The sequence below is a fragment of the Xiphias gladius genome, chromosome 17 (assembly GCF_016859285.1).
Source record: "Xiphias gladius isolate SHS-SW01 ecotype Sanya breed wild chromosome 17, ASM1685928v1, whole genome shotgun sequence".
Taxonomy (NCBI): Eukaryota; Metazoa; Chordata; class Actinopteri; order Istiophoriformes; family Xiphiidae; genus Xiphias; species Xiphias gladius.
Window position 1 is genome coordinate 26,886,435 of NC_053416.1, and position 15,384 is coordinate 26,901,818.

The 15,384-nt window shown below is 36.4% G+C and overlaps 1 protein-coding gene across 1 annotated transcript in view; it reads right to left on the reverse strand.

Annotated features, from left to right (window-relative positions):
- dlg2 (discs, large homolog 2 (Drosophila)) overlaps positions 1 to 15,384 on the reverse strand; it is a 207,689-nt gene that overhangs the window by 164,166 nt on the left and 28,139 nt on the right. Inside the window, exon 4 of the mRNA XM_040150506.1 lies at positions 2,503 to 2,654. Within this exon, the coding sequence (XP_040006440.1) occupies positions 2,503 to 2,654 (152 nt within the window). The remainder of the gene's footprint in view (positions 1 to 2,502; positions 2,655 to 15,384) is intronic.

Genomic DNA, 15,384 nt, shown 5'->3' on the forward strand with positions numbered 1-15,384 from the left:
CTTGCTATATACCTGAAACTCCTCTCTCAATAGATATATATGCACAAAACTACACAAGTACACTATATGAAAAAATACAGCAAACCCTTAAAGGAAAGCTGTCATGCTGGCTGTATTTTCATAACACTGAGCTAATCTGTTGTCAACTAAAGACATCCCTAATACTGAAAGTACAGCAGCAGTACTGTCATCAACCACATAGCATTAAAGATCTATACATAAAAAAATATTTTACCTTGATAAGGAGAGAAAGTGGAATACAGTTTTCCTCTATTACAAATTCAGTAACAAAAAGGCCACAGTATTGTGGGCTGATTGTGTTGATTTCTCATCAACCCAAAAGAGATGAGACTAGTTTGTTTACAAGGTCTGGCCCTAACTGAGCACTTTGCTGTACCAAGCTGGTATAGGAACAAGCAACTGCACTCATGCACAAACATGTTAAAATACTGGCATTTAAATGTTGTGAATAACTGAGTTGTTTGAGGTTCCCTAATGAAATGAAATGAATGAAACAGGATAATCTGACAATATGAATGGTCAATATCGATGCAGTACAGGCCAAAATATCCTTACTTTAAATCTCTAGCATGGGTGAAGCTTGAAAACACAGAATACTGTTTTTTCCCATATTTCCCATAATGCAACTCTGTAACATCTTTCATAAGACCCTCCTTGCCTCCTAAATGCCCACTTTTTTCAAACTTCACACCTATTTGTAACTCTGTCTTTCTATCAAATGTTTTCAAACCAGAAGCCACAAAAGACATTGTACAACTGTTGCCACAGGCTATAGTTCTCCTCTTGATGAATAACTTGAACTTTATGTGTAAAATTCGTGGAGGGCCCTTTTAAGTAATGAAGGGTTGAAGTAGTTTCACAATAATCAATTTTACTTGTTAATATGCAAATGGCCATCTCCATGTATATCTTCATGGGTGATGAATCTGTGACTTAAAATTATATATTTCAATAAACTCCTAAATAAACACATTATGCTGTTCCACTGACAACTCACCACAACCACCACATCTCCCTGCGGTGACTTGGCGGCCTATTTAAGGGCTTTGATACTCAACTCAACATTCAACTCTTTAAGCTCTCTACGGATACACACACAGTGCCAGAGCTCTGAAGAAAGTGTATTGTAATTCCAGGTATCAAAAGGTCTTCAGGAAAATACGATTGTAGGCCAGTGGCTTTAACTTCCAATGTCATGAAAACCTTAGATTCATGAAATCCTGACAAAGGAACTATGTAAGGAGGTGGAGCCATTCCTGGATCAATTTGCTTACACAGGAAAATGCAGCACAAATTATTCTTTTTATACTATTAACAATTAGACAATTAGAACAATTAGAAAGCTCTGTTACATACACCAGACTGCTTTCTATTGATTTTAGTTCTGCTAAAATCAATTCATCCAAACATCTTGCTTAAAAAAAGGTTTAGTTGAAGATGGATCTTTTTCTGATTAACTGGTATTCTCTCCATCAAACAGACTACAAGTGAAATTTAATTTAACACTCTCTGATATAGCAGGAAGCAACACAGGGGCTCCCCAAGGATACATAATTCACCTTTTTTGTTTACTCTGTATACAAATGATTGTATCACCTCCCAAGCTAATCAATTTGTACTGAAATTCTTAGATGACACTGATAGTATGAGTTTACTCACAAGCAACTCCAACATTAGCAGCTATGAAGCTGAAGTGGACAGGGTTGTGGACTGGTATGATAAGCATAAGCGGCAGATCAATGTACATAAAACTGAAAAAAATTGTTTTAGATCCCAGATCAATTGGAAATCATAGTTTTGTTGCCATAAAAGGTCACGGCATCAGACAGGTCACTTCTTACAAATATCTAGGGGTCCACATTGTTAATGAATTAGACAGAGCTAAGATATTTTTGAGCAGTCTTTTATTCAGCAGACAAACAGGATCCTTGAACTCTGAGTATGGACTAATGAATTCTGGTAAGAGGGACAGAGTGTCCTTGTACAAGAACAATCGTTCTGAACTTTTTCTCTCCGAATATCAGTTAAACTTAGTAATGGGCTAAACCTGGAGAATAGAGAGAAGGGTAGGGAGGCACTCAGATAACTGCAGGTTTTCACCTAGAATTCTTATAAGTTTTAACAGAGTGAGAGGGGTAATTGGTAATTTTACCTCAGGCTTATGTTTGCATGTATGTTCTTATTTGATGTTCTCATTGTATATTTTTTACTGTGATGTTTCTTTTGTGTGTAGCAATTCCCTTATTCCAACACTATTTTCTCCTGTGAGAGACAATAAAAGTATCCTTGAACCTTGATGTCTGCTGATTCATGCTTCTACTGCTGCTGTCTGCAAGACATTTCTGCACCTCTCTCTCCACCTGCTTTACTTCTACACCTTTTTGAATGGCTCCAGCAGACAACCTAGGCATACAGAGGTAATTCTTCAGCCCAGGTATTTCTGAGCTTTTGCTAGGGAGACACACTGTGTCAGAGACTCACCTCCTCCATGGGACAGGCAGAGTGTGCCAGCTCAGAGTTCTGTATAGAAACACTCTTCTCCCATTTGTCTGCCATGTGGTTGACCTCCTCAAGCTTTTGCTCACAACTCTTCTGTGTGTTTAGCAGTGTCACTTCATAGAACTCCTGAATATCTGTGAAAAAAAATGGATATTACATGACTCAGGTGCTATAAACTTCTCAACAGAAAACACAGTTAACTCCATCTCCTCAATGAAAGACACACATTTGATACAGATACCATATTAACCTCAAACAGTGCCGCAACAATTATACAGTATATACAAAATAGGGAAATCCCCATCCTCATCTCACATTGTGTTCATATAATTCTTTTACTACTTTACTGATGTACCCCAGTCAACTGAGAAATAAGACAGGAAAAAGTTCTACATACAGTAAATGAACCTTCCAACACCTATTGTATGCCTGTGTTGCTATGACCAAGAGTTCCTTATACTAAAAATGCCTCAAGGGTGGAAGGGAACAAACGTGAAGATGGAAAGATCATGCAAACTCCACAAAGAAAGGAGTTATCAGTGACTGAACCCAAGTCATTCTTTCTATGATGCAAAAGTTCTGTTTTCAAGACTAGGGCTGAATACCCAATTTTAAAGACTAAGTAATGAGCAATTTGAGGCTAGACATCCACCCAACAAGCCAAGCTTTGAGCTTCCAACTGTAATCATGGTTTCATTAACACACAGATCAAAATATTTTCTCCATCACTTTTCACCTTACCTCATCTTTATCACAGTGATCATTACTCTCTGGGTTACAACCAAGCATCAAATTTTAAGTAGCCGAATTTTACACAAATAGCTAACACATAAAACAGGATCTTCTGCAAGTATGTGCAGTAAAGAAAAGGTTTTGTGTCCTGTTTCCTGAAATCTACTTGAACAAACTCCCAAATTTTCTGCAGCCATTACACTACATATTTGCAAGCTCTTGATCTACAGTGCATAAACAGCCAAACTCAAACAGCAAGACATGGAAACACTGACAGTCCAGCAATAACTTCTCCTGCTGCATTGAAATAATCTCTGCTCATTATACTGTATGAGCAAAATTTTGAATTGGACAAAGAAATGGCAAGGTAAATAATTATATTGACATTCACTAAATAATAATGATGATGGTGGAAGGTTTCCTGGTAAAACCAGAGCCTGTTGGTTCACAGTGTTAGGAAAAGACAAGCTACAATAAGCAACACTGTAGAAAAAAAATCATGAAATATTGCAGGAATTTTTTTGTAAATAACAGGTTGGGATGGTCGTTGTTCTAACTGTTAGTCAGACTCAGAAGTCTGGAGAAGTTTTTCTGCTTTCTTACTGTATAAAGTGAAAATAAACATCAAACTTCACATTATACCAATGTACAGCATGTGAGCTTTACATTATGGAGATGAAATCTGTTAATATACAGTACTGAAACATTTTTAGGCACGAAAGGTAAAGTGAGGATGCTCTAAAAAATAATGGCATTAACAATTTTTATTTATAGATAAAATTCATACAAAATGCAGTTAACAAAAAAAAATATCAACAGAAAATATCAATATTTTCTGTTACAATTCCTTGCCATAGTTCTTCTGTGGATTTAGGCTGTCTCAGCGTCTTCTGTCTCTTCATGTAATCCCAGACTGACTCCATCATGTTGAAGTCAGAGGCCTGTACTATGAATCAAGTTTAACATTCCCAAGGTATCTTTTCATTATCTGGCTTGACTAAACCTAAAAGTAATCTCACTAAGAGGTCACATGAGGGTGGTTATCAACTCAGTAAGTCAACCCAGGTTTTCCCAAGCTTGTTCACATAAAAGGGTGGTGTTTGCAGCATATGACCAATTGCAAGCATGGGTAAGTCTACTGGCAGCAGAGGGGCATATTTTAAAAACAAAGAGCAAACTAAAATATCAGACAAATATGAAGAAGTTAAACACATAATCCAGGCTAAAAATCAACAGTTGCAGCTGTCAAATGCAGGAAGGACAGCTTGCGAAAAAAATCGCCGATTGGGTGAATGTGTAAGTTAATAGGCTTATAATATTACTACCCCATCATTAGGGTGCTATTACAGATGGGTGACAAATTAAAGGAAAAACCTAAGTAAATTAGTGGACAAAAATTGCAAAATGCAGATTCCTCCACACAGGGAATGAAAGATCACTGAATGGTTTGATGAGTATGAAAATTATGTGAATCATGTGCTATGGCCTCTGCAGTCACCGGATCTCAACTCAACTGAACACCTATGGGAGATTTTGGACTGAATTGATAGACAGCACTCACAACCACCCTCATCAAAATCCTAAATGAGGGAATATCTTTTGGTAGAATGTTGTTCCATCCCTCCAATAGAGTCCCAGAGACTTGTAGAATCAATGCCAAGGAACATCAAAGCTGTTCTGGTGGCTCATGTTGTCCCAACACCTTACTAAGACACTTCATGTTGGTTTTTCCTTTAATTTGTCCCTCGTTTGTAGATCTGACTATAATTACATTTGTGCATTTCATTAAATGAATGTGGCTTAGGTACATTCATATGGAATGTATGACAATTCTAAGCTTTTTCTTTCAGCTGCAGCCCCGGCATTGTCAAACAGACTTAAAAGAAAGATAAAGATAAATATAAAAACATAATTCAAAGTGGTAAGTAGCCTTATTGCTTATCTGATAAATACAACACACACAAGGCCCTAGTGCTATAATCAGTATCCGTTGTAGGATGATATGGGTATACAAAAGCACAATGAAATTGCTTTTACATTACTGCAGGCAACAGGGGAAAAAATGAAATGAAGAAGACAGTAGGGAGCCCTCCTGCACAGGAGTACACTCCTGCTGAGGAGCTGGCCCTCTACAATGAGGGTCGCCCATTAATGGAAGGGGTGGAAGGGAGTGTCTCATCAGACCCTGGTGGAAGTGGCAGCTCCCAGCAGGCCAAATTTGTACAGGGTATGTGTCATTGAGACAATCTTAAACTACTGGATTGCTAATAAAACACAATTATATAATATACTAATTACAGTGGGAGTAAGTAACATGTATTTATTGTGTATGTACTTTCTCAGATGTGTTCAACTGTCAACATACGGCTTAAGAAGCTGACACAGATAAATCTTTCCCTCCAATGAGAATCTATATCTATCTATATAGCTTTTTTCCAAGAGAACTGATTGGTCAGTAGACGGTGCTTTTATAATGCATTGACCTGTAATCTCGACCATAACTTGCTCCAGAACAGGTTATGAGTGCAATGTAAGTTACAATGGCAATGTACCCCAGGTAAGAAGTGAACCACCGTCATAACCCTGAAAACCCAGGGTTAAACCTGAAGTTACTTCGCTAACCCCAAATCCTACTTCGTAGTACAGGCCTCAGGGCTCTGTGGGGGCCATCTGTTGCAGGACTCCTTGTTCTTTTCTCTGAAGATAGTTTGTTATGACTCTGACTTATGTTATACATATGTGTTGTGTGGATACTAAAAGACAATGCCCACCCCATCCACAGCCTGTTCAACCTGCTGTCATCTGGCAAGCAGTACAGATGTATCCGCTTCTGTACCACCAGACTTTGGAGCAGTTTCTTTCCTCAGGCTGTGAGACAACTGAATTCATTCTCCCCAATCCACCACAAAAATAATTTTATTTTTATGACTTGATTATTTATTAATTCATTTATATAAGTTTTGTTTTTTATGAGTAGAATAAAGTGATTAGATCTGTAATTTAATCATATAATGTTGTGTTGCATAATGATAATTAAAATGAATCTTGAATCTTTAATGTTTGGGCTCATTGTCATGCTACAAAATGAATCTGGGACCAATCAGACGCTTACCTGATGATATTGCAGGATGAATAAGAATTTAAAGTGTCTGAAACTCTTGAAAAGTGCCATACCTGAAATTTTACCAAATGTATTTGTTGAATAACAGATGTCTGAGGAGGAGGAATATCACTGAATTACATCATCCTCACCTGATAGAGGAAACTGGGTGCGAATTTGACAGCAAATTGTGATAAACTAACAGCAACGGTATTGTATTTTACAGATTGTTTAAAGTGATCTTTGTTGACAATATATCATATAATTATGATGTTATTTCAGATTGTGAGCCAGACATGAATGCATTAACGTTATGTTTAAACAGAATAAATGTATAATCAGCAATATTAATAATATTATAATAAAAACATGCAAATTTCTGCAACAAAATGCCCCAAAATCTTTACCTACATTCCTACTGTTTCATGTTTTGTTCTTACTGTGTTCACACACACACACACACACACACACACACACACACACACACACACACACACCCAACACAGACACAACCATGACAACAAAGCTCAACGAAGCTTCCTTGCCTGAAGCGTCATTACAAAAACAAAAACAAAAAAAAAAGCATGTGTGCAAAAAATGCTCCAAAATACATACATCTTATCCAGATTTTACTGCAGAAATTGTTCAACAATCACAAAATGTATAGTTTTCACTCAACCACAACTAGTCACAATATAGGTGCAAACATTTCCACATGGTCTGCTTTGACTGTATGTCAGAATGAGTCACTGCTGTATCAGCCTCAATGCAATAGAATCTTTTGGAGCAATGGACTCAACATCTGTTGGTGTATCATTATAAAGCATCTGCATTGTATGACTCAAGAGCGGTCTTTGTTTGGTGTTCAGGTGCTATCATTTTTGAAATGCAGACACATTTTTTGAATGGCTGGTCATGTTTTACCAAAGAATCATGCCCTTAACAAATCATCTGCCATGTCAGTGCAATTCCTTGGCTCTGCACATAAAAGACATATTTTCATTTAAATTGATCTTAATAAAAATAAGCCATTAGCACCAGATGTAGGGTCATGCTTCAACCCCAATGTTACAGAAATGATTCAGTGCATTTATGTTGTTAGAAATAGTAAATAAACTGTGATTCAAGATTTACTGATTTCTGTTTTGTGAAACAAACAAGAAAAACTGTCGAAGTTCTATCTTTTTGTAATTCAAATGAAAATAGGCTATTATGGAGACAAATGAATACAGCAAAATTTATGCAAATCCCCAAAAACTCTTGAATGGTTGGTGTGAAACGGGGTGAGTATATGCATAAAACTACATGGTACAAAACCAGCTGTTTTGCTAGTTGTCACTCATTTGATTATTATCACAGAATAGAGTTATGTAGTGGAATGTTACATAAACTTTGCAACACAACACTTAACACTAATGTTTTCCAGTTTAGCTTGTCTTTAAAAAAGTAAGTAGGCTATAACCTTTAATTTCAATATAAGCAATTAAAATGAAAATGACTTTACTAAATAAAAGATCAAACCAGACAACCAACATCAGCACTTACCTCCATGTCGATTTGACAAGCACTGACAGCTGCCCTAGAATAAACTACTAGTCTCTACACTTCATTTATCCAAACACATTAAAAATATCAACTGTGATCATCAATAGCTATTCGTAAACGCAACTCAAGGGCAAAAAAAATAGTGACCATAGTTTCAATTTCACAAATACATGGGCAGAAAGTTGTCAAAAGTAACTTACAGTGCAGTAAATCCTCACTGCTCTCTCTGGTTATGTTGCAGCGCTGCTATCCTGTGAAACAGTGGGCTGTGTGAGGAGCAGATGCCTGGTGGCAAGCGAACAGCTAGCCTAATCCTCAGACATAGAGGCCGCCTGTTCCCTTCAATGCAGACAATGACCTTACACCCTGCATAGCTGATTTCTAATTCAGCTTTCCCGGGTAATGTGCTTAACATAGCCAGCAGTCCTATCCAACTCTCTTCCTAATGAACAAAACTCCACTTCTCCCATCAACAGAGAAGTTGTTCAACAACTCATCAACAACCCCCCCCCCCCCTTGCTATTCTAATATCTACATAGCCTGCTTCCTACACAAGTAGAGTATTTTCCTCATGTTGTGTACATGTTTTGTGTGTGGCATTAAGAACTTTGCACAAACATAGTAACTACCAGCTCTCTGGATCAGGCCATTCACTCATTGTGCAGCTGAGCTGCTTTAAAGACAGCAGCTGGCACAGTATTTAAGGCACATGGCTTGCGTCTAAAAAGCATCATGAATCTGGCAGAGAAAAACTGTAACTGTATATCTAGTGCAGGGTGTGCATGTGTCTAAAACAATGTGTCCTGGCTGAGACTCTCCACTGATGAGGGTGATTCCCTTCTACCTCACAGAGGCAGTAAACTATTATGGCAGTGGGCGAATCAAAAAAATTCAATACTGTGCTAGTAGTGTATTGTCAGGACATATAGGTGCTACGAACTGCATATCCAACATTTAGAGCCAACTAGTTGTGTGTAAATTCTTTCAGTACAGCTCCCTAACACGTACAGCTACTACCTGTTAGACTACATTTACATCGTAGGCAATGTAAGATGGCTGGAACTAAAAATTCTCTTCATTTTCAAAAATCTGTTGATTTTTTAATTGCGTGTGTTGGAGGAAGAGGCCCCCAGATCAGAGCCAGAGTGTATCTCTGGACCTCTCTTCCAACACTTAACTTCAGTGAAGGTGATGAGTTACTGGAGTCTGAAAAAGAGTTCAATGCAATAGAGTTTATTCTTTCACAAGAGATAAACCCGAGTTAGCTCCAGAAACAAACTGAAGAAAGCATAACTAGACATCATTTTTTATATCCCAAATCGCTCCTCCTTGCTGGTGGGTTCTCCACCTTCTTTTCTAAAAAATGAACTTCAGTTCATCAGGAAATGATGGTGTCATGCTTTCCATATTTGGTTACATCCTCCATATCCACCTGGAAATAATGGTGTCAGTCTCTCTGGAAAACCCCCAACTCTCCCAGCCTGCCTGGGTAAGTCCAAGTACCTCTTGACACCACTATCTCCAAGGTGTCTTAGTCCACTTTATTTTTTAAACTTTAATATTTCCAAACTGAGTATTATTGCAATAATTTTCTTAATTCAGATTAATCACAATGCTTCTATTACTCACTTCAAGCCCAATGACTGAGTCTGATTATCATTAAAATCAATGTCCAATACATTCTGGTCTATACTGTAACACACAGAGTATATTCTTAATATACTTTGGCACACAGAGCATATATTCTTAACATTCTTAATATAAGTTGGCACACAGACTATATTTCTTGGGATTTTACAACTACATGTGATTAACTGTTTTGTCTATAAATTTTAAAAAATAGTGAAAAGCACCCATCACAAGTTCCACCTGCCCAAAGTGATACCGTGAAATGTCTTGTTTTGTCCAATCAACAGTCTTAGACCCAAAGATATTCAGCTTAAAATGATATAAAACAGACAAAAGCAGCTCACATTTGTGAAGCTTGAAACAGTAAACATTGACTCGGCTGTTACAATTCTTGAAGATTCATTTTCAACATATTGACAAACTAATTAATCATTTAGTTTGGCACTACCCATCAACAAGATGGCAATATCAACCTAATGATTAATATGATATAAATAAAAACCGTATGTATTTTTCTGTGCATCTTGATGCGACACATATGTCTTTTGCACTGTGTGAAAACAGCAGTTACAATTTTTAAGCTTAATATGTAAGAAGTATTTTGATTCCTACTGTAAATGAAAAGGAGATCAAGGCAGGAACTGGAATAACTCAGCAAAACCATAAGGAGACATTGCGTTTTTCCCCATTACTCTGAAAAATAGCCATTAGGAGAAATTCATTATCTTATTTCTTAGATAATAGATAATATTATAATATTTATACTATATTATATATTTATTATATAATAAAATATAATATAATATATATATTATATATTTATATATAATCTTGGTAGATTTCAGCGGTGATTAAGTTGTAGTTAAGAAAATTCCTCTTTTGTGGGTAAGGCCTGATTGCAGGTGGAATGCTGCCTGTGCCAGCAAAGAATCTGAGCATTCAGATTTGCCAACTGGCATCAAATGAAGTGAGCTGTTACACTGTTTGGATTATAATTCCTCCATTTTAAACATGCACTGTCAAGCTTTGTCAGTTACAGACTGGCATACAGTATGAGCATGTTCGTAACTTTTGGTTTATGGCTCAAGCCTTCTTGGTGCTAAAGTCATATTTCATTGTCATTGTTTTTGCAGCAGGTAAAAAATCTAATGTAGGTCAAAATATAATAGTTGAATATATAGACCAGAAATTCAGCAAGTTATATAACAGAATAAATTGTGCTTGGTAAAAATTTTAATCATGTAATTTTTCTTTAACAGTGGAACTATCTGTTAAACCCTTGGCATTAACTGTTAATCCATAGGCTTTATCAGACCTTACAATGAAAAAATCTGATAAATATTTTTTCTGCAGGGTCACATGTATTGTGATGGCATGTAATTTTTTGGTCATTAGCCCAGATATGCAGTATTACTCAGCTGCAGAGTATACTGCTATTCGTACATCACACAGCAGTTACAGTTTAATATGGTTAATTGTGGTTAAATATTTGATGGAAAATCAGGGTGACATTGAGTTTATCCAAGTAATATTTAAGATTTTTTTTAAGACTGAGGCCTATTTAAAATAAATTCACGATAACAAGAAAGCTGAAGGGCACGAGAACAGTTGCAACATCAAGTTAAACATGGGACACACATACGTACATGAACTATGGGTGTAAAACAGAGCTACTATCTGTATCTGTTTATGTCACAAAAATATCTGTATGCGGATTATTCATGGGGACACTGCTTATAGCAGACCTTGCTAGAAATTGTGCATTTTCTGCATTAAATAGTTTTCTACTACCATTCATACTCCTCATACACACTGTAGATTTATAGGTGTAGCCAGCAACAAAATAATATTGTATTACTTAACCAGATACCTGAATTAATTAAATAATAAAATGTAATTTGTAAAAAAAAAAAAAAAAAAAAAAAAAAAATTTTAAATGAAGAATGAAAATGGATTAGTTTTAGGTTAGTCAAAAAATACAAATTAGAGTTGCATTGGTTAACTGGAGGTTCTGTATATAATGTAAGAGATCCAGATGAAAATTAAAAAAATTTGAAATGTCTATTAAAAAATGAGAATCTTATTGACTGAAATTTGAAAAGGTCCTTTGGCCCACTACTGAGTCAAGCTTTATTCCACACTGCACAACTAGTCTGGTGAAAATTTATTAAGGTTGAACGTGGCCAAATGTCTCAGTATTGATCTTAAAACTAAGCCTATTGCTGATTCGTTTACATTTTACACAACTACATGATAGAAAGTCCTGCTGCTTTCTCTAGCAGTTTCTTTACACACTGTAAAGACAACAATCAACTGGATTATGCTGACACCAAAGAAAAAAACTGAATCTGATGATTATTAGACAAGATCTGATGAAGTTATGAGGAATTCCTTAATATAATTTCTAAACAGATTTATAGATGTTGATCCTTGATGAAGATTGTTACAAGGTGTTTATGATGTCTGTTTTCAATTCAATTCAATTTTATTTATATAGTACCAAATAATAACATACATTATCTCAAGGCACTGTACGGAGTAAGGTCAAGACCTTATAATATTAGAGAGAGAAACCCAACAGTCCCCACCATGAGCACACACTTGTCACCGTGGAGAGAAAAACTCTCTTTTAACAGGGAATAAACCTCAGATAGAACCGGACCCAGGTGTGGGCGTGTCTGCCTTGACCAGTTGGGTTAAGAGGAGAGAAATAGGGGAGAGAGTAGAAAGAGTGTGGAGATGGGGAGAGAGAAGAGCGAGAAGAGCGAGAGACCAGGAACAGCTGTATATACTATGTTATTTAAGCACTATCGGACTGGTTGTTTTAATGGTAATAATAACAGTGAAACATATAGGTGTAATGACGTTATTAACAATAACAGCAGCAATGATAGCGGCACCAAATAATAATAATACATGTCAGCCTTATCCTTTAATGGAAGTCTCTACAGTATTTCTTTCATACAATACATTTTGCATCTTCAGTATACTTCATGTAATGTTTCCAGCATGTGTCCAATCAGGAGCAGTATTGCAATGATAGCAGCATCTACTGATAATAATAACAATAAGTGTTGAGTAGTAGTGGCAGATCCAGATCCTGCAGCTCCGGAGTCAAGAGGCCCTGTTCAGACCTGGCATTATTATGCATCTAGGGTGATCCGGATAGCTCTACACACCTGAGTTGACACCTGGCATTAGAATGCTTCTCCATATATGTCTGGAATGACCAATTGTGATCAGATCTCAGTCCCCCACTTTATATGTAAATAAACAAATACATTATTTCAGTTTACAAAGACCAGATGTAGTGTTGTTGTTAGCCAGTCCAACTATGACTGGTCCGTTGTCAATGTGTGTGAGAGAGCGAAGCAAGGGTTGCGCTACACACAGCTCTACAATGAAATAAGATTTTACCCACTTGACATAGTAAAAAATTGAAAATCAAAATGTGGTAGTCAATATTGATATTGTAGCGGGCCACCACAAATTAATAAATATATGGGAAACACTGTGAAAAGTGTAATAATATGTTCGGTTCATTATGAAACTTTGGCAGGACGACAATAGACCACATTCGGAAGTAGTCTGGTGATCGGATCTCAAGTGCGTCATCAATGCATCTTGGGTGCATTGACACCTGTACTTAGAGCTATCCACTTGTGATTGGATCACCCAAGATGCATGTTGCCAGGTCTGAACAGGGCCAGAGATACCTGCAGAATGAGAAAAGGGAGAGAGAGGATAAATGAACCCTTTGAAATTAGGACATTTCTTTAAAATGCTTCAGCATTTTCTTTATGTATATTAATGTTTTTAACTTCTTGGTACTGTAAAACCCCTAACATGTCTTATTGAATGATCTGGAGTTCTGGTGTACACATACAATATTTGTTTCTAAGATCTTAATGGTTTTAAGGTTTTGGCACTGAAACACTTCTATAATAGTTTAAAAAAGTAATTTTTTGTGTGTGTTTCAGTACTCCTATAAAGTCCAATATTTTATATTAATGTAGTTATGATCTTGGTACTGCTAGACCCTTATAACACCTATATTACATTGCTAAAGTTTAAGTTTTTTCTGATTCTGAAATGAATAAAACATTGTGTGTTCCAGTGCCCCTAAAATATTCAATATGTATAAATGTTTTTGCATTCCTCTTATTTATATATTTTAGGGATTTGATTAGCAAAGGACAGTGCAGCTACTGGTGTGCAGCTATTTATTGCATGAATATTAAGTAAGGAAATGGACAACTTTGCTATTTACTGATTTAAAGATAAAATAACATAAACTGTGCCATGGCCCTCTCATGCTCCAAGCATAGTCTGGTCAGGGGGAAAGCATTACAACCCATTTACGTAACATAACTGCTGTTGTGAGAGAGCGGGGACGATAATTACACATTGTAAAAGACCAAAAACGCGAGCAGAGCAAAAACGAGAGGGCAAAATAACTCAATGAGACACTGCAGTGTGAGCAGAGGAAGAAATTACATGGTGTGCAAGAGTGCACATCAAGTGCACGTACACACACACACTCTTTCACACACAGTGAAAGAGAGTCTTATGTTGGGACAGCAGGCAGGGACGGTCGTTACACACTGCTGCGGTCCAAAAAACTCAGTTAAGTAAGAGGAAAGCCTAAGCATATGTAAGTTTGCAGTAGTAAGCTACAACAGTTTTAATTTTTTTTTTCCCTGTGTTGTCATCTATGAAAAAACTCAAAATGAAAGGAGTACTCGATTGGTATAAGCAAATTATTTAAACAGTATTTGTATAGGAATGATTATGTCCCAATCTGTTTGGTCCATGTAAGTGGTTGATCACACTAACCGTGATCAATATAAGCAATTTCAACTGTGTATTTCCATCAACTCATATCAATGAGTCACTTTATAGAGATTTATTTTAACATGGGTTTTCCCAAAAAAAACAGCTGACCGAATGCATATATCAGAGCACTTAAAATTCCTATTAGACACTGACCATCTTGGATATAACTTTGCTTTTTAGGCAAATTAACTTTCTGTAAGTCTTTAGACTTAGATAAAACATAAAACTTCACATTGGGATTTCGTTTCTTATTAGTATTACACATAATAAAACAGCTCTTCGCTATTACCATTACTGGGGATCTGTTGATATCTGGCTAAACTGCTTCTTAGCTGCTAAAGCTATGTAATGTTTCTACCATACTATTTCCCCACAGAATTAAATGGTTTTCCCAGCTCTAGCCATTCATAAAAAAATCACAATTCACAAAATGGGCCATAACTTTTTACATAAGGACAACTTGAAAAGTAACCGGTCATACAGCCAAGTGTTGCATGTGGCTATCAGCTGGCTATCTTATTAATTGAGCAGGCTAAATTTACAGATACACAAAAACTAGTAATTTAGCAACATAAAAACTGCGAAATAACAAGCAACATGGCAAACCATGGGACCCTGCAATAAGTTAAAATCAATCAAAAGTGATCATCTGATTGATCAATTGACAAAAAAGTCAAAGTAGATTTGTATCTGAGACACACATATTAGTCATATCACTAAGAATAATCTGACATACATGAAGTATCCCATCCGAAACAGTGATCTTCTTGTCAATTGACAATGTACCACTGATGCATGAGCGCGACCAGTGAATACAGCGAGTGTGGAACTGGACATGTTGAGCTTGATGTCATACCACCCCCTAATTTTTATTTACACTTTTTTTATTACACTCAACTTATTACTACACTGTTGAGTTTAATAAATTAACTTGTAAGCAGCATCTTAATGTTGTAGCTGGTCAATGTGTTCTTACTCTGTATACTACAAACTAGTTCTTTCTTTTCTAGCACTACTACATA